General features: G+C 45.0%; 2 protein-coding genes across 2 annotated transcripts; one reads left to right on the top strand and one right to left on the bottom strand.

The window, feature by feature from the left end:
• Positions 1-1591: 1591 nt before the first annotated feature.
• On the bottom strand, positions 1592-3247 carry LOC128057758 (elongation factor 1-alpha 1-like). The gene has a single exon (XM_052650257.1). It carries the CDS (start codon positions 3245-3247, stop codon positions 1859-1861), a length of 1389 nt encoding a protein of 462 aa, XP_052506217.1. The 3' UTR covers positions 1592-1858.
• Positions 3248-13742: 10495 nt separating this feature from the next.
• On the top strand, positions 13743-14985 carry LOC128054958 (C-C chemokine receptor type 1-like). Its single transcript, XM_052647424.1, is given in 2 exon segments — positions 13743-14073; positions 14076-14985. Coding segments are annotated over 2 exon segments (1128 nt in total). The 3' UTR covers positions 14873-14985.
• The last annotated feature ends 4473 nt before the right edge of the window (positions 14986-19458 follow it).

The raw sequence follows: 19458 nt of genomic DNA, 5'->3' as shown, positions 1-19458 counted from the left end.
GTGGGTTACGTCTGAGGATCCATTCTTGTGCCCCAGAGGCCCTCCTCTTCATCTGTGGGACACTCACCAGCCTTTGGAGTCTGGATGCGACCTGGGAGCAGAAGCCACCTCCTTTCCCCACATAGACAGAGTACATCCCAGGATTAGACAACAGAGAGCTCTCCAAGGTCATGACACTGTATCCCCTCCCTGGGAAATTAATCTGCTAGTGCAGCATTTGAATCTGAAGTGGGCTCCCTGGAGCCAAGGAGCCTGGCCTCACCCTGTGTTAGTTACACAAAGCATAAGCTTTCTGGGATGTTGTTGTTGTAACAGGAAAGGAGAAGCAGAAACAGGCCTGGGTTAGGACTAGATGTCATGGTGAGACATAAAAAGGAAGTCTGTGGGATCAAACTGGAGGGACCAGTGGGCCAGGATGGGGCTGACACTGGACGGGGTGCTGAATCATGAAATCAGAGTGCTAGACAAAGTCAGAGTCAGAATCGTGTGGTGTGTGCCTTACTGCTACTCTCTCCATTTCCACCACAACAGGACCTTTGCCTAAGTGCAGGGTCCTGTGTGCTGGTCGGGAAGAATCTCTTGGGTATGATGTTCAGTGACAAAAGCAAGATGGAAAAAAATGTGTATCATATGCTCACCTGTGTTTTAAAAACAAAAAGACCGAGTGTGTGTGTGTGTGCAGGTACGTATGTGTGTTTGCACTAAGAAGTTTGCCTCTCAACTTTGAAAGGTCATGGGGCCCTGGATGTAGGTGACAGGAAGAGGAAACAGAATGGGCCACTGAGCATCTTCTTGTTTCAGCCTCAAGTTGAAGGCAAAAGAAGTCTTCTCAACTCACATCAGGGCCAGCCCAGGTCTAGAGAGAGATCATGTGATATGTTGGGCCACATGCCTGGTGGAAAACCAGATCCATGGTTCTCAAACATTCAATCGAGGGCATACTAAAACACAGAATTTCTGATTCAGTAAGTCTGGGGAGGAGCCCAAACCTCACACTACTAGCAAGTTCCCAAGGTGCTGATGCTTATGGTCTAGGGTCCTCACTTTGAGAACCTCTGGTCTGGAGGGCATCCTGCTTGGGACTTGAGCCCACCTGGCTGGGACTCAAACCCAGCCAAAACCCATGGTACCTGATTTCAGGACCTAATAAAGTTCAGGTTCTTGATGTCTCGTCACAGAAAGAATTCATTGAGAGACAAAGTTATAGGTACGAAGTAGATTTATTCAGATTCAGACAGAATCACACTCCACAGACAGAGTGTGGGCCATCATAGAGGGCAAGTGCGGCCCCCAAATTTGGCATGGTTAGTTTTTATTGGCTGGGTAATTTCATATGCTGATGAGTGGGAGGATTATTCCAACTACTTTTGGGAAGGGGTGGAAATTTCCAGGATCTCGCCCACTTCTTGGTCTTTTAACAGTGCCTTGGAACTGTTATGGCACCTCTGGGTGTGTCCTTTCACTTACTGATTGAGGATCAAATTCTAGTCTTGTCTGCCATCTTGGTCCCATTTGATTCTAATTGGTTTGTGTTGTGTCCTTGGCTATGTCATTCTTTCTTTTTTTTTTTTTTTTCTCATTAAACTTTTTTTAATGGGTCTCAAATTCTGTGACAGATTTTTGGTCAAGTTGTTTTCATTAAAAAGTACTGATTTTAAAAACTAATAACTTAAACTGCCACACACAAAACATATGGTCCACAAAAACATTCTCCTTTCCTTCTGAAGGTTTTACGATGCATTGTTATCATTAACCAGTCTTTTACTATTAAACTTAAATGGCCAATTGAGACAAACAGTTCTGAGACCGTTCTTCCACCACTGATTAAGACTGGGGTGGCAGGTATTGGGGATAATATTCATTTAGCCTTCTGAGCTTTCTGGGCAGACTTGGTGACCTTGCCAGCTCCAGCTGCCTTCTTGTCCACTGCTTTGATGACACCCACAGCAACTGTCTGTCTCATGTCACACACAGCAAAACGGCCCAGGGGAGGATAATCAGAAAAGCTCTCGACACACATAGGCTTGCCAGGAACCATATCAACGATGGCAGCGTCACCAGATTTCAAGAATTTAGGGCCATCTTCCAGCTTTTTCCCAGAACGACGATCAATCTTCCCCTTCAGCTCAGCAAACTTGCAAGCAGTGTGAGCTGTGTGACAGTCCAGCACAGGTGCATATCCAGCGCTGATCTGGCCTGGATGGTTCAAAACAATCACCTGAGCTGTGAAGCCAGCAGCTTCCATGGGTGGATCATTTTTGCTGTCACCAGCCACATTGCCACGACGGACATCTTTGGCAGACACGTTCTTGACATTAAAGCCCACAGTGTCCCCAGGAAGGGCTTCACTCAGTGCTTCATGGTGCATTTCTACAGACTTCACCTCAGTTGTTACATTGACTGGAGCAAAGGGGACCACCATGCCAGGTTTGAGAACACCAGTCTCCACACGACCCACAGGGACAGTACCAATACCACCAATTTTATAGACATCCTGGAGAGGCAAACGCAAGGGTTTGTCAGTTGGGCGAGTTGGTGGCAGGATGCAATCCAGAGCTTCAAGCAGGGTGGTTCCACTGGCATTGCCGTCCTTACGGGTGACTTTCCATCCCTTGAACCATGGCATATTAGCACTTGGCTCCAGCATGTGGTCACCATTCCAGCCAGAAATTGGCACAAATGCTACTGTGTCGGGGTTGTAACCAATTTTCTTAATGTAGGTGCTGACTTCCTTAACAATTTCCTCGTATCTCTTCTGGCTATAGGGTGGCTCAGTAGAATCCATTTTGTTAACGCCAACAATTAGTTGTTTCACACCCAGGGTGTAAGCCAGAAGGGCATGCTCACGGGTCTGCCCGTTCTTGGAGATACCGGCTTCAAATTCACCAACACCAGCAGCAACAATCAGGACAGCACAGTCAGCCTGGGATGTGCCTGTAATCATGTTTTTGATGAAGTCTCTGTGTCCTGGGGCATCAATGATGGTAACATAGTACTTGCTGGTCTCAAATTTCCACAGGGAGATATCAATGGTAATACCACGCTCACGTTCAGCTTTCAGTTTGTCCAAGACCCAGGCATATTTGAAGGAGCCCTTTCCCATCTCGGCAGCCTCCTTCTCGAACTTTTCAATTGTTCTCTTGTCGATCCCGCCACATTTGTAGATCAGATGGCCAGTCGTGGTAGACTTCCCTGAATCTACATGCCCAATGACAACGATGTTGATGTGGGTCTTCTCCTTTCCCATTTTGGCTTAGGTTTAAAGGTGGTTTTCACGACACCTGTGTCCTGGCGGCAAACCCGTTGCGAAAAAGCTATGTCATTCTTTCAAAAGTTGTGCCCTGCTCCTTTCCCTCCTGTTACGGTATGACATGAAAATTATCAGAAGCCTTTATTTGTCAAAGGTGGTCCTTCTCATAAAGCGTCTTAAAGATGAATGCAATCGTTGTTTATAAATGACAGAAAGAGTTTAAAAAAGAGGAGGATGCACGCCAGGCCTCCCTGTCCATCACCATCTCCCGGGTTCACTCACACTCAAGTCCATCGAATCAGTGATGCCATCCAGCCATTTCATGCTCTGTTGTCCCCTTCTCCTCCTGCCCCCAATCCCTTCCAGCATCAGAGTCTTTTCCAATGAGTCAACTCTTCGCATGAGGTGGCCAAAGTATTGGACTTTCAGCTTCAGCATGATTCCTTCCAAAGAAATCCCAGGGTTGATCTCCTTCAGAATGGATTGGTTGGATCTCCTTGCAGTCCAAGGGACTCTCAAGAGTCTTCTCCAACACCACAGTTCAGAAGCATCAATTCTTCAGCACTCAGCCTTCTTCACAGTCCAACTCTCACATCCGTACATGACCACAGGAAAAACCATAGCCTTGACTAGACGGACCATACTCGGCAAAGTAATGTCTCTGCTTTTGAATATACTATGTAGGTTGATCATAACTTTTCTCCCAAGGAGTAAGCGTCTTTTAATTTCATGGCTGCCGTCACTATCTGCAGTGATTTTGGAGCCCCCCAAAAAAGAGTCTGACACTGTTTCTACTGTTTCCCCATCTGTTTCCCATGAAGTGATGGGACCAGATGCCATGATCTTCATTTTCTGAATGTTGAGCTTTAAGCCAACTTTTTCACTCTCGTCTTTCACTTTCATCAAGAGGCTCTTTAGTTCCTCTTCACTTTCTGCCATAAGGGTGGTGTCATCTGCATATCTGAGGTTATTGATATTTCTCCCGGCAATCTTGATTCCAGCTTGTGTTTCTTCCAGTCCGGAGTTTCTCATGATGTACTCTGCATAGAAGTTAAATAAGCAGGGTGACAGTATACAGCCTTGACGTCCTCCTTTTCCTATTTGGAACCAGTCTGTTGTTCCATGTCCAGTTCTAACTGTTGCTTCCTGACCTGCATATAGATTTCTCAAGAGGCAGGTTAGGTGGTCTGGTATTCCCATCTCTTTCAGAATTTCCCACAGTTTATTGTGATCCACACAGTCAAAGGCTTTGGCATAGTCAATAAAGCAGAAATAGATATTTTTCTGGAACTCTCTTGCTTTTTCCATGATCCAGTGGATGTTGGCAATTTGACTTCTAGTTCCTCTGCCTTTTCTAAAACCAGCTTGAACATCAGGGAGTTCATGGTTCACGTATTGCTGAAGCCTGGCCTGGAGAATTTTGAGCATTACTTTACTAGCATGTGAGATGAGTGCAATTGTGCAGTCATTTGAGCATTCTTTGTCATTGCCTTTCTTTGCAATTGGAATGAAAACTGACCTTTTCCAGTCCCAGTCCTGTGGCCACTGCTGAGTTTTTCCAAATTTGCTGGCATATTGAGTGCAGCACTTTCACAGCATCATCTTTCAGGATTTGAAACAGCTCAACTGGAATTCCATCACCTCCACTAGCTGTGTTCGTAGTGATGCTTTCTAAGGCCCACTTGACTTCACATTCCAAGATATCTGGCTCTAGATTAGTGATCACATCATCATGATTATCTGGGTCGTGAAGATCTTTTTTGTACAGTTCTTCTGTGTATTCTTGCCACCTCTTCTTAATAGCTTCTGCTTCTGTTAGGTCCATACCATTTCTGTCCTTTATCAAGCCCATCTTTGCATGAAATGTTCCCTTGGTATCTCTCATTTTCTTGAAGAGATCTCTAGTCTTTTCCATTCTGTTGTTTTCCTCTATTTCTTTGCCCTGATCACCTAGGAAGGCTTTCTTATCTCTTCTTGCTATTCTTTGGAACTCTGCATTCAGATGCTTATATCTTTCCTTTTCTCCTTGGCTTTTCGCCTCTCTTCTTTTCACAGCTATTTGTAAGCCCTCCCCAGACAGCCATTTTGCTTTTTTGCATTTCTTTTCCATGGGGATGGTCTTAATCCCTGTCTCCTGTACAGTGTCACGAACCTCATTCCATAGTTCATCAGGCACTCTATCTATCAGATCTAGACCCTTAAATCTATTTCTCACTTCCAGTATATAATCATGAGGGATTTGATTTATGTCATACCTGAATGGTCTAGCGGTTTTCCCTACTTTCTTCAATTTGAGTATGAATTTGGCAATAAGGAGTTCATGATCTGAGCTACAGTCAGCTCCTGGTCTTGTTTTTGTTGACTGTATAGAGCTTCTCCATCTTTGGCTGCAAAGAATATAATCAGTCTGATTTTGGTGTTGACCATCTGGTGATGTCCATGTGTAGAGTGTTCTCTTGTGTTGTTGGAAGAGGGTGTTTGCTATGACCAGTGCATTTTCTTGGCAAAACTCTGTTAGTCTTTGTCCTGCTTCATTCCGTATTCCAAGGCCAAATTTGCCTGTTACTCCAGGTGTTTCTTGACTTCCTATTTTTGCATTCCAGTCCCCTATAATGAAAAGGACATCTTTTTTGGGTGTTAGTTCTAAAAGGTCTTGTAGGTCTTCATAGAACCATTCAACTTCAGTTTCTTCAGCGTTACTGGTTGGAGCATAGACTTGGATAACTGTGATATTGAATGGTTTGCCTTGGAGACGAACAGAAATCATTCTGTCGTTTTTGAGATTGCATCCAAGTACTGCATTTCTGACTCTTTTGTTGACCATGATGGCTACTCCATTTCTTCTGAGGGATTCCTGCCCGCAGTAGTAGATATAATGGTCATCTGGGTTAAATTCACCCATTCCAGTCCATTTTAGCTGTGTTCCCAATCCTGAACCCCCCTCCCACCTCCCTCCCCATACCATCCCGCTGGGTCATCCCAATGCACCAGCCCCAAGCATCCTGTATCCTGCATTGAACGTAGACTGGCAATTTGTTTCTTATATGATAGTATACATGTTTCAATGCCATTCTCCCAAATCATCCCACCCTCTCCCTCTCCCACAGAGTCCAAAAGACTGTTCTATACATCTGTGTCTCTTTTGCTGTCTTGCATACAGGGTTATCTTATATTCTGTATACTATATTGGTGTTTTTCTTTCTGGCTTACTTCACTCTGTATAATCGGCTCCAGTTTCATCCACCTCATTAGAACTGATTCAAATGCATTCTTTCTAATGGCTGAGTGATACTCCATTGTATATGTGTACCACAGCTTTCTTATCCATTCATCTGCTGATGGACATCTAGGTTGCTTCCATGTCCTGGCTGTTATAAATATCTTGATCATGCAAAACTCTAAAAACATGATTTTATTATATCTCAGGGTACCGCCAATATCTTTAATTTCCTAAATACCTATGAGTCTCTCTCTGCCAAAGGAAGGCAGTATTCAGTAATGTTTCAGTATCTTATTTCGTTTAGAAATAACCTAGCTATTTGATAAACTTGTCATTTAACTTAACTCAAATTTTCTAAGCTACCAAATACCTGGGGAGATCATTCTCAAGTACACATTTCTAAAACAACTATTCCTAAAGAGTTTACCCAGAAGCTCTTATCTCACTTGCATTACTTAACATTGATGACTCTGAAGACTGTTTTAGTCAAAGCAGCGAGCCTAATCCACCTTAAATAGCAGATAGCAAGTCAACACTGAATATTTACCAGATCATATAGTTCTAAAATTGATCTTGGTCAGTTTTTTAGATATCTGGATTTAATTTGTAAGAGTTTACTTTTAAGCCAATTAAATATAGATTATATACAAGTTAACTTGTACATAAAGACTGAGCCAGAAACCTCAGTTTTTCTGCTTGAGTTTAAGAAAGCCTCCTTTCCACACTTTTTCCTTCAGTCTCAGGGTCTATAGGTGGAGTAGATAAGTGTTCCAGAGGGCTAGGGCACAGGCAGAAAGAAATAGCAAACCCTTTTCATGGAGACATAGCTGAAGACGTCCCAGTTTAGTAAAAATACCCTGGAAGGCAGGGGCCATTTACAGCTTAGAATAGAGCTCTGGTCACCCCTAACAAGAGGGAAAATTCCAACCAATGTTCTACCACAGGCAAAGCCCAACATGATAGGGAATGGCACCCTGGTATTGTCACAGTCAGTTCAGTCGCTCAGTCATGTCCAACTGTTTCTGACCCCATGGACTGCAGCATGCCAGGCTTCCCTCTCCATCACCAATTCCCAAGCCTGTTCAAACCCATGTCCATTGAGTCAGTGATGCCATCTAGCGATCTCATCCTCTATTGTCCCCTTCTACTCCAGCCTTCAGTCCTGCCCAGCATCAGGGTCTTATCCAGTGAGTCAGTTCTTTGCATCAGGTGGCCAAACTACTGGAGCTTCAGCCTTAGCATCGTCCTTCCAATGAATATTCAGGGTTAATTTCCTTTAAGATTGACTGGTTTGATCTTGCAGTCCAAGGGACTCTCAAGAGCCTTTTCCTAAATATTCAGGGTTAATTTCCTTTAAGATTGACTGGTTTGACCTTGCAGTCCAAGGGACTCTCAAGAGCCTTCTCCTAAATATTCAGGGTTAATTTCCTTTAAGATTAACTGGTTTTACCTTGCAGTCCAAGGGACTCTCAAGAGCCTTCTCCAACACCACAGTTCAAAAGCATCGGTTCTTTGTTGCTCAGCCATCTTCATGGTCCAGCACTCACATCCATACACGACCACTGCAAAAAACTGTAGCTTTGACTAGATGAACCTTTGGTGGCAAAGTAATGTCTCTGCTTTTTAACATGCTGTCTAGGTTGGTCATAGCTTTTTTTCCAAGGAGCAAGTGTCTTTTAATTTCATGGCTGCAGCCACCATCTGCAGTGATTTTGGAGCCCCAAAAAATAAAGTCTGTCACTGTTTCCATTGTTTCCCCATCGATTTGTCATGAAGTGATGGGACCACATGCCATGATCTTAGCTTTTTCAACAGTGAGTTTTATGCCAGCTTTTTCACTCTCATCTTTCACTTTCATCAAAAGGCTGTTTAGCTCTTCTTTGCTTTGTGCCATAAGGGTGGGTGTCATCTGCATATCTGAGGTTATTGATATTTCTCCTGGCAATCTTGATTCCAGCCTGTGCTTCATCCAGCCTGGCATTTTGCATGATGTACTCTGCATATAAGTTAAATAAGCAGGGTGACAGTATAGAGCCTTGACGTACTCCTTTTGCAATTTGGAACCAGTCTGTTGTTCCATGTCCAGTTCTAACTGTTGCTTCTTGACCTGCATACAGGTTTCTCATGAGACAGGTAAGGTGGTGTGGTATTCCCATCTCTAAGAATTTTCCACTGTTTGTTGTGATCCACACAAGCAAAGTCTTTGATGTAATCAATGAAGCAGAAGTAAATGTTTTTCTGGAATTCTCTTGCTTTTTCTGTGATCCAATGGATGTTGGCAATTTGATCTCTGCTTCCTCTGCCTTTTCTAAATCCAGCTTGAACATCTGGAAGTTCTCTGTTCAGATACTATTGAAGCCTAGCTTGTATTGACACACGTGAGCCTTATTATTTGTCTCAACCAGTCAGTGCAAATACTGTTGTACATTCATGCACACAACAAATATGGTCCCACAAACAAAAGATCAGACAAGGTGCAGCTCAAAGATTCCATTTCCACTCCCAAAGTGGCTTTCAGTGAGCGAGTAGAATATCCCATCATACAAAATGCCAGAGTGGTTCATCCCGAAACAATACATAGAAAAATACAAAGGACAGGTAAGCTCTGTCCACACAGACAGAAAATCAGAGGAGGTACAGTTTAAAACTTCCAGAGAAAGGCTTCCAAACAAATTGGCTCAGCTATTGAAAGAAAACAAACCCAGAGATGCGCTATGGGGGTTCAGAGTGACTCAGTTCCCCCACGGGAGTGAGACCAGAGTGCCTGGCACGGATGGAGTGGAGAGTGTTCCCAGCCTTTCCCTTCCTGTGACAAAACAATTCCAGCTGAAGAAGAGTATAATAATTTAGGCCACTTCTCATTACTTTTAAGAATATGCATCGGTCAAACAGAATTACAGTAGAATCTCATTCTTCTAAGTGGTAGATTCATAGCTATAGGTCGCCCAGTGTGCCAGTCATCCCTGGGGGAGTGTCAGATGTGGAAGAAGAAGCAATGGCCACAATGCATAAAACAGCCTTGTGCGCAGAACTGAAAGCAAAACCAAAGTCCTCACCAGACAAACGGAAGCTGCAAGCACACACAAAGAAACAAAGAGCCCTAGGCTCAAACGGACATCCAAGTCCTGCTAGGCTGGTGGTGGCTTTGGTCAAAGTGGCACCTCACAAATGGGATGTTCTTAGTAGAAAATCCCCAGACGGGAATGAAAGGTTCTCCAAATGGACCAGATCTAGTGGCCTTGGTGTGCAAGCCTGGCAGTTTACCACAAGTGCTGGCAGAGGAGTTCCAAAGTCCCAGATGCTACTTTTCTGCTTCCTGACATTAATTCCTTGATCTGGAAGTCCAGGGTGGTCGAGATAGCAGAAGAGAGGAATGTCCTTCAGACACACACCTCATGGACACAGTCCTCTGAAACCAGAGTAAGTGACACTTGTCTTTCCTGTGTTGTTAGTTACTGGTGGGGGTCTTGTTGACACGTGGACAGTGTGGACTGTAGTCCTCCTATTGCAGGACATGACTTGTTTATCTGTCTGTCTCGTCAGAGGTGGGGAATTCTTCAAAGGCCAGTCAGGTGTCTAAGGACCCAGCGATGTTCTGAAAGGCAACGAATTGCATAGCAATACTGAGGATGCATGGATTTATACAACTAGGTGCTCAGACGTAAACTAAAGTGTTCTTATTGTTTTGGGGGAGATTATCTTTCTGCTAAAAATAGGATGCTTTCTTTTACAAAGGTTTCTGGTGAGTGATTAAGAAAGTCATCCCAGTATTAAGGTACTTTCTGCAGACAGTTATTCAAGACACTCACAACAGTCAAATTTCTCCATGGAAACAAAGCCCAAATATGCCATAAGAAGCAATTTTAGCAAAAAGAGTAATATTAATCAGAGAAACAATTACAGATGCAAAGATGATTTGATACTGAGACAGTTTCTGAAGAGGACTAGACACAAGGATCCTCAGAATTAGAACTGTGTGCTGTTTTAGGAGGAGGTAGGCTCTAACCCGCCGGAAGGCAGGCAGCCATCCACGTGACCTCCTGGGGGAGCATCCGTTCTGTTCTTAAGAGGAAGGTCAGAGTTCCATTCTGAAGATGCAGGAACGTGGGGGCTACTTGGAAGTATCTACTTCAGCCTTTCCTCCAGTAGGTCTGGAGGGTCCTAGACTTTCAGGATTAGAAATCCCCAGAAGTCTGTACAGCCGACCACCAGGCTCTGTGCCCCTCACTGACCCTTAAGTCCCCACTCTGGCTCCAGGACAGCTCTAGGCTATTCAGACTGAAGGGCATGGATGCACTGGTAAGTGTTTATCAGCTAATTCTCCTGAGAAAAGTGCCCTGATTCCTAGTGCTGGCCAATTCCCATGTGTAAATATTCCCATTCTGGTTGACTTTGAGTCACCAGCATGCTGGATGCAGAACAGCTGCACACGGCTGGCTCTTCTGAACCAGTAGAAGCCAGCTCCTGCACCCCACCAGGCCTGGGCATCTTCCACCACCACAGACGGCCCTTTGTCTGTCCAGAGGCTTCACCAGCTCCCAGGATAAAGGGTGCTGGCGCTGGACCACTGGGGCAACGGCCTGGGGCAGACGTTGGTAGCAGGCTGCAGACGGACTGGCGCATGACATGGCAACATGCTCCTTGGGTCTCGCCTCCAGGGCCTCACTCCAGTCCATCTCCCTCTAGGGACAACATGCCCAGGAGCTGATTCTGGTGCCCAACAAGTGGGAAAGTAGTGATCTGGCTTGAAGGTGGGAGTGGGTGTGAGGGTGACTCTGTTCAGATGGCCCCTGACAGTGCTGACGCGGTTTGCCTCCACCTTTGCCAAAATTCCCCAAGAACTGGGCTCACGGGCTCAGCCTTGCACCCCTTGCTGTCTGTGCTGCCCGCTGCTAACACAGTAAGCCTGAGAACCCACCCAGAAGTGCTGACTGCCACATGGAGCTGTGTGCACTGGCAGTGGCAACAGAAACCAGAAACTGCCAGCACAGCTTGTTTAGTGAGTGGCAGCCTGGGCTTCTCCAGAAAGAGGCTTGACTGGCTGTATGCAAGTTCAGAGATGGAGGAGAGCGCCCTAAGGATGGATTGGATGGGAAAGGACCGCCCCCCAGCCTGGGGGCCTAGCAGCACCTCACCCGCCTGAGCCTTAATTTCCAAATGCCACTGCAGAAATGTGAATTTTGTGAGCAGGAAACATTCATTAAGCTCTGTGGAAGGAGGAGCACTGGACTCTCAAGATTTTATATGGGAGTTATGCTGCAGGTACCACTCACTTTCCTGATCAATGTTTAGATCAGATCAATTAGATTGATGGCAGCGTTTTGGTAATTTCACAGCACAGTGCAGATGGAAAGGACTGTCAAAATCCATCACTCTCAAGCAGAATTCATTTTCCAGTTTAACTATAGACAGACCTGTAGGGAGAGGGGTACATTGGCAAGAATACATTGAAACCTGGGACGTTCCTGGTGGTGCTAGGCCTCAGAGCACCTGCAGGGAAGGAGGTCCCCTCATATTTACTGAGGACCTGATAATATCCAGGGGAAGGCTCAGACATTCCCATACATCAGCCTTGGAAGGTAAGGGTGCTTTCCCACGTTATAGGTGAGGAATGAGGCTCGGGGGTAGGTTACTTTATGCGAGGTCACAGAGCTGATAGGTTATACAAAAGCGTGTGCTCTTTAGGGGAGGAGTCTTCAATAAGTGATTGGAAAGGATAGAAAGGAACGCTGAAAAGCAGGGGCTGGGGATTTTCTACAAAGGCAGGCTATCTAGTGGGTTTTTTGTTTGTTTTGCTTTTTGGCAGCCCTCGTTACAAATTTCCTAAAATTTATTTTAGGAGAATTCCGGCCTCTGCCTGGTCACTGTGTGACACTTACTATCTTGAGGCTGTTCTGAGCCTTTCTTTCCTTGGAGCCTCCTCTTCTCCTTAGCAGGTCACCCCACTCCTCCCAGTCTGGGGTTCCCTTTGACTTCTCCTCACAGCTGTCATGAGAGGTCTACAGAGTCACCTGGGTGACTACAGAGGACTGTGTAACATGGGCCCGGCTGGTGGGGCAGGTCAGCCATCCCATATTTCAGTACCACAGCACTGTTGGTGAACTTTCCGTTGCAGGATATCCTTGGCCCTTCCTACCTAATGACAGTAGTGTCCCCCAGTCTTGGTGACAGGCAAACGCACATTGTCCTGTGCCCTCAGGGCGCTGTATCCCTTCTAGCTGAGATTCTTTTTCACCTCAAAAGCAAGAAAGATACCTTGCATCTGATGCAGTTCATGGTACAGGTAGTTTAACTCCAACAGTAGTGTTTCTATTTAACTTTTTCTATAAAATAGGGTTTATCTAAAAGATTCTTTAGAAGTTACAGCTACGACACCAATTCATGTGTTGCAAATGACACTTTTTTTTTCCTTGCCTAGGTAGTAACAGCCTCATCTAGTGCAGTACCGAAGAAATTCTCCAATCATGATGAGTAAGATAGTGAGGGTAAACTTGTCCTTCATATTGAGTGCTAGGAGGAATTATTTTGAATGAGGAATGTAAGTGATCCTTAAGAAAAAACTTTTTGTTGTTATACTGTTTGATTCCTGTAATACAATGTATTAGGTGTGCCCTGAAAGGAAATAAAATGTTTCAAATCCAAAAACAAAAGTTTTTGACTCTCAGGCAGGACTGTTTTCCTTCCCAGCCTCCTCTGGGGACGCCACAGTGCACAGTTACTGCCCTGATTGGGGGCAGGAAAGCCAGGGGGCTTCAGGAATGGGCCTGAGAGTGGCACGCACCAGGGTTTGAGCTCCAGCTCTTGCTCTCACCAGCTTTGTGTCCTGACTGCTCCCAGCTTGTGTGCCTTCCCCTCTAAAGTGGGGAATGACCATGGGACCCCCTCAAGGCTGTTTAACACTGAGCCCAATGTCGAGTCCATGGAAGCTCTCAGGAAGCCTTGGTCGTGAACATGCGTGAGGCCCCCCTTGTCCTCCCGTGTCTGCGCTCTCCATCCTCTGGACGTCTCCTTCAGGGCACTCAGGGCCAGAGCACTTGAGTCAGTGATGTGTGCACGCCCTGTTTGTCAGTGTGGTAGACTGCAGATTGCATGAGGGCAGAGGACCTGGGTCTCCCTTGCTGCACAGGGCGTGGTACACAGTGGGCACTAGTAAACAGCTGTCCAGGGGCTAAGGACGCATACTCACTGCCTTGTTTTTGTTGTCCAGAGCCCAGTGCCTTTAACAGCAAATACATACAGAAACATTTCCCTTGACCCGTGGCAGAAGCCAGGATGGAAACTTCAACCAGCGCAAAGGACCATGACGTGGCCACAGAATACGACTATGGGGACACGATCCTGCATGACCCGGTAGAAGAGAGGGCCTTTGGGGCCCAGCTGCTGCCCCCGTTGTACTCGGTGGTGTTTGTCATCGGCCTGGTCGGCAACATCCTAGTGATCCTGGTCCTCATGAAATACAAGAGGCTCAGAAAGATATCTTTGAGAAGGGAATGGCAACCCGCTCGAGAACTCTTGTCTGGAAAATCCTATAGATGGAGGATATCTAACATCTACCTTCTCAACCTGGCCATTTCTGACCTCATCTTCCTCTTCACGCTGCCCTTCTGAAGGATGACTGGATTTTCGGTGATGCCGTGTGTAAGTTGCTCTCTGGGTTCTTTTTCCTGGGCTTGTACAGCAAGATCTTCTTCATCATCCTGCTGACCATTGACAGGTACCTGATTATCGTCCACCCCCTGTCTAAACTTTGGTGTTGGTACATTACCTCTGGTACTATCACCTGCATTGTCACCTGGGTCCTGGCCGTCTTGGCTTCTGTCCCCGGCTTGTACTTTTCCAAGACCCAGTGGTGGTTCACCCACTACACCTGCAGTCTTCATTTTCCTCCTGAAAGCCATGGAAGAAAGTGGAAGCAGTTCCTGGCTCTGAAACTGAACATCTTGGGGCTGATATTGCCTCTGTTGGTCATCATTGTCTGCTATAGTCAGATTGTAAAGATTATGCTCAGAATATCAAATAAGAAGAGGGTCAAAGCCATGCATCTGATTTTTGTCATCATGATCACCTTCTTTCTCTTTTGGATGCCCTACAATCTGACTGTGTTTGTTTCTGCTTTCCAAGATTCCCTGTGTGAGCACTGCAGCCAGCTGGACTTGGCCATTGAAGTGACAGAGGCGATTGCCTATGTGCACTGCTGCATCAACCCCATGGTCTATGTCTTTTTCCGCGGGGGGTACCGCAGGGTTCTATGGGACTTGCTCTATCAGCTGACTAAGTGTCGCTGCTTCCTCTACAAGAGGCAGGAGAGGGTCAACTCCATGTCCGTTACACAGGCAAGGAAGAGCGCTGTTCTGTGCTCAGACTCAGGCCCCTCACTTCCATCGAGGCCCCAAGAAGCATAAGCTGCTAGCATGCTGACTGGGGAGGAGGCAGCTTGGGTCTCCCAGCCAGATTCTGACACCTGACCTGGAACTGTAGCCACATGGGGTTGAGGGAGCTCCAAGGTGTTCTACAAAATCACCATTAAGGTTTGATTTTTCTCCATGAACTTCTCTTTGGTGGAAAATGAGATGAAAAGATGAGATGGTGGAAATGAATAAATGAACTGGGACATCCCAGAAGACTGGGTCAAAGGATGACAGAGAAGGGCTTGGTACCAAAGAGAAGTTCAGAGTGTTGAACAGTAGCATTTGTAAACCAGTCACTGAGCATCTGCTACCCTCACCCCCAAGACCAGTGATCTTGCAAATGGGGATTTCCATAGCTGCCTCTACTGCAAGCAGAGAAGCCAAGCAGGAGCTGGCAGCCACCTCTCACCTCCCCACCCCCACTCCCAGAGCAGCGTTTAGGCTCTTGGAAACCCTGAGGAATCTAGAACTCCTGATGGAAGAACTTGACACCTAATAGGAAATAGGATTGGGGAACTGCTGTTGGCAGTGAAGCTAAGAAAGCCCTTGGATGGAATTTTTATAGTCACTAAAATCAACAAATGCAGGCAGTGGGGTAGACACAGACAAAATGTATAAACTGCTGTACTTCTTGAAATTGCCATGGAACAGAGGTAGTCATTACTTCCTTTTACCATTCCTGTCTCCTGAATATTTTTCAGAATCTGCCTTCCCTGTCAGTTGAGGGATGCAGCAGGAATTTCTGACAGCTTTACTGCAGAAATTATTATCAGGCAAAAGGAGACAAGGTTGATTTTCTTCCTCTGGACCTCCACCCAGACCTTACAGTTGTATGGATCAGAGTTCTGGCTGCCACCTTGGACTGATCAGCAGGACAGTGACCTGGTGTGCAGGGTTTGAGGCTGGCAGGGAGGGCAACATCTACCAGGAGGGGTGGGGACTCTGTCAGTGTAGGAAGTCGAGGACCACTTAACTCAAAGAAATTAATTTACCCTAAAGGTCCTTAACATCTCCGCTCTCACCTGAATTGAGATCGGACCTCTTGTGCATCGTGCCTTTCTTCCTTTTTCCCTTAGATGTATATTTCTCTAAAAATGATTTTCCCAGTTACAAAAATTGTTTCCAGAAAAGTTTAAAATCACAAAAGGAGAAAAAACAAACTTCAAAATTATTCATAATCCCCTACCCAGAGGCAGTACTGTACATTCTTTGATGGGTTAATATTTTCGTTTAGTTTTCTTGCTTCTGTACATGTTTATGTTTACAAATAAGATGAACTTCAGCTGTAGTTATTCTTCTGTTGTTTTTTTAAGTAGCAGTATGTGGGGGTCACTTTTCCAGGCAATAAATCATTTCAAAGCATTGGTTTTGGGCCCAGCACTGAGTTCTTCCACCAAAAGATACCATAATTCACTCTGGGTAAATGACCTACCTAGACATACCTACCTTCCAAGAAGACATACAGATTTCCCAGAAATAGATGAGTAGGTGCTCAACATCACTGATCATCCTGGAAATGTAAGTCAGGACCAGAGTAGGATATCAGCTCATACCTGTGAGAGCATCTATTTTTAAATAAACAAGAGATTTCAAGAGTTGTGAGGATTTAGGGAAAAGGGAACCCTCGTGCACTGTCGGTGGGAATGTAAATGGGTGCAGTCACTGTGGAAACCAGTATGGAGGCTCCTTAAGAAGTTGAAAATAGGCCTACTACATGACCTAGCAATTCTACTTCTTTGTATGTAGTATATGCAAACGAAACCAAGTCATCATCTCAGTGAAATGTCTGTTCTCCCATGTTTATTGCAGCATTAGTCTAGGCATGGAAACAACCTAAGTGTCAGTGGACAAACGAATGGGAAAAATTGAATGACCAAGGCAGAAGTCCTCTTCGAAGGTTTTTAATGTGTATTATTTTTTTCATCCCCCTCCCCATTTTTATTGTGGTAGAATACACTCAAAACGTACGCCATTATTGATATTTAAGTTACAGTTAACTGGTATTAAAAATGCATTCTTCTAGTGTCTGTTATTACAGTGTTGACCTTTCCTATGGGCCAGTTGGTCTCTGAGAATCATGCTCACAGAGGATTCTTGTTAGAAATGTGACTTTCAGGGGCCTGTGTGGACTCCAGAAGGGCACTGGTGACTCTGGGAGATCTTGGTCAGATTCATCATGCACATCGGGGATTTCTCCTGGGGTTTTTCTGGTATCAAGAACATTCTGTCCTCCAGGTTGTAACCCCACATTAACGCTTCACTGGTTAAATGAATTCATTTGTCCTTGCAGTCTCCTGTGATCCAAGCATTAATAATCAGAGGTGACACCAAGTCTGACACCTTTGTCCTCCACTCAGGGATCATCGTGTTATCTAATACAGCATTCCAGCAGAGGATGTGGTGTGGGAGCCCTCAGGGCCTCTCAGACACTGTGTGGAGAACACTCATGGAGGTTCACATGACATTACAGTCTCTAAGAAATCCTCGGTGAGAAACAGGTTTAAATATGATTAACCTTGCATTCTGCCAATGTAGTTGTAAAGTAGAAATAACTTTTCTTTTCTCAAATAACACCTGTTATTATCCCTCAAAGATGCTTGCTCCTTGGAAGAAAAGCTATGACCAACCCACACAGCATATTAAAAAGCAGAGACATTACTTTGCTGACAAAGGTCCATCTAGTCAAAGCTATGGTTTTTGCAGTAGTCATGTATGGATGTGAGAACTGGACCATAAATAAAGCTGGATACCAAAGAATTGATGCTTTGAACTGTGGTGTTGGAGAAGACTCCTGAGAGTCCCTTGGACTGTAAGGAGATCAAACCAGTCAGTCCTAAATGAAATCAGTCCTGAATATTCATTGGAAGGACTGATACTGAAGCTGAAACTCCAATACTTTGGCACCTGATGCAAAGAACTGACTCATTTGGAAAGACCCTGATGCTGGGAAAGATTGAAGGCAGGAGGAGAAGGGGACAAGAGAGGATGAGATGGTTGGATGGCATCACCGACTCAATGGACATGAGTTTGGGTAAACTCTGGGAGTTGGGATGGACAGGGAGGCCTGGTGTGCTGCAGTTCATGGGTCTGCAGAGTCGGACACGACTGAGTGACTGAACTGAACTGAACATCCCTCAAGACTAGGGCTGGGTTGGAGAACACCAGGGGTGTTGGTCTGATGATCGGTCAGCACATGGGCAAAGCACAGTACAGTTGCCAGCTGCTCATGGTCCATCCTGTCCTTTTGACAGCAGTCTCCATATCAACCCCTCGAGGTTGGTGGGGATGCTGGTGTTACCCTATGTGATAGATGAGGAAACTGGGATTCACGAAGGGACTTGGCAGACACCACAGAGTGGTCAAAGGGGCTCCACCCCAGAGTTTATTTTTCAAAGTTTTTTTTTTGATGTGGACTGTTTTTTAAATTAATTTTATTTTTTATTGAAGCAGAGTGGATTTACAGCATTGTCTTAGTTTCAGGTGCACAAGAAAGTGATTCAGTTCTTCATATGTATATTTTTTCATATTCTTTTCCATTATAGATTATGACAGGATATTGAATAGAGTTCCCTGTTGCTATACAGTAGGGCTTGTGTACCTACTTTATATGTATTTGTGTGTATCTAATTTTTTGAAGTTACCCTCTAAAGCATTACTTTTCAAATTTGCTTTTAATGGGAGAATAATTGCTCTACAATGTTGTGTTGATTTCTGCTGTATAGCAATGTGAATCACCTATAAGTATACATCTATCCCCTCCCTTTTGAACCTTCCTGCCACCTACCCCCATCTCACCCTTTTAGACGGTCACAGAGCAGTGGGTTGAGGTCTCTGCATCACACAGCAGCTTCCCCTAGCTATCTCTTTTACACATGGTGGCCCGTCTCTTTCAATGCCACTCTCTCAATTTGTCCCACCCTCTCTCCTCCACTCTGTCCACAGTTCTGGTCTGTATTCCTCCCCTGGAAATAGGTTCATCGGTACCATTTCTCTAGATTCCACGTATACGCATTATTATGTGTTGTTGTGGTTGTTTAGTCGCTACATCATGTCTGACTCCTTTGCGACACCATGGATTGTAGCCCGCCAGGTTCCTCTGTCCATGGGATTTCCCAGGCAAGAACACCGGAATGGGTTGTCATTTCCTACTTCAGGGGATCTTCCCGACCCTGGGATGGAACCTATGTCTCCTGTCTCCTGTATTGACAGGCTAATTCTTTACCACTGTGCCACCTGGGAAGCCCTAGTTTTGATATGCATTTCTCTAATAATGAGTGATGCTGAGCATCTTTTCATGTGTCTATTGGCCATCTGTGTGGCTTTGGAGAAACGTGTGTTTAGATCTTTTGCCCATTTTTTGATTGGATTGTTTGTTTTTCTGACTTTGACCTGCATATGCTATTTTTATATTTTGGAGATTAATCCTTTGTTATTTGCTTCAATTGCAATTATTTTCTTTCATTTTGAGGGTTGTCTTTTCATCTTGTTTATAGTTTCCTTTGCTGTGCAAAAGAGTTTAATTAGGTCCCATTTGTTTATTTTTGTTTTTATTTCCATTACTCTAGGAGGTAGGTCAAAGA

This window comes from Budorcas taxicolor, chromosome 1 (genome assembly GCF_023091745.1).
Source record: "Budorcas taxicolor isolate Tak-1 chromosome 1, Takin1.1, whole genome shotgun sequence".
NCBI lineage: Eukaryota > Metazoa > Chordata > Mammalia > Artiodactyla > Bovidae > Budorcas > Budorcas taxicolor.
The sequence above is the reverse complement of the archived record's forward strand: the minus strand, read 5'-3'. Positions and strand labels throughout refer to the sequence as shown.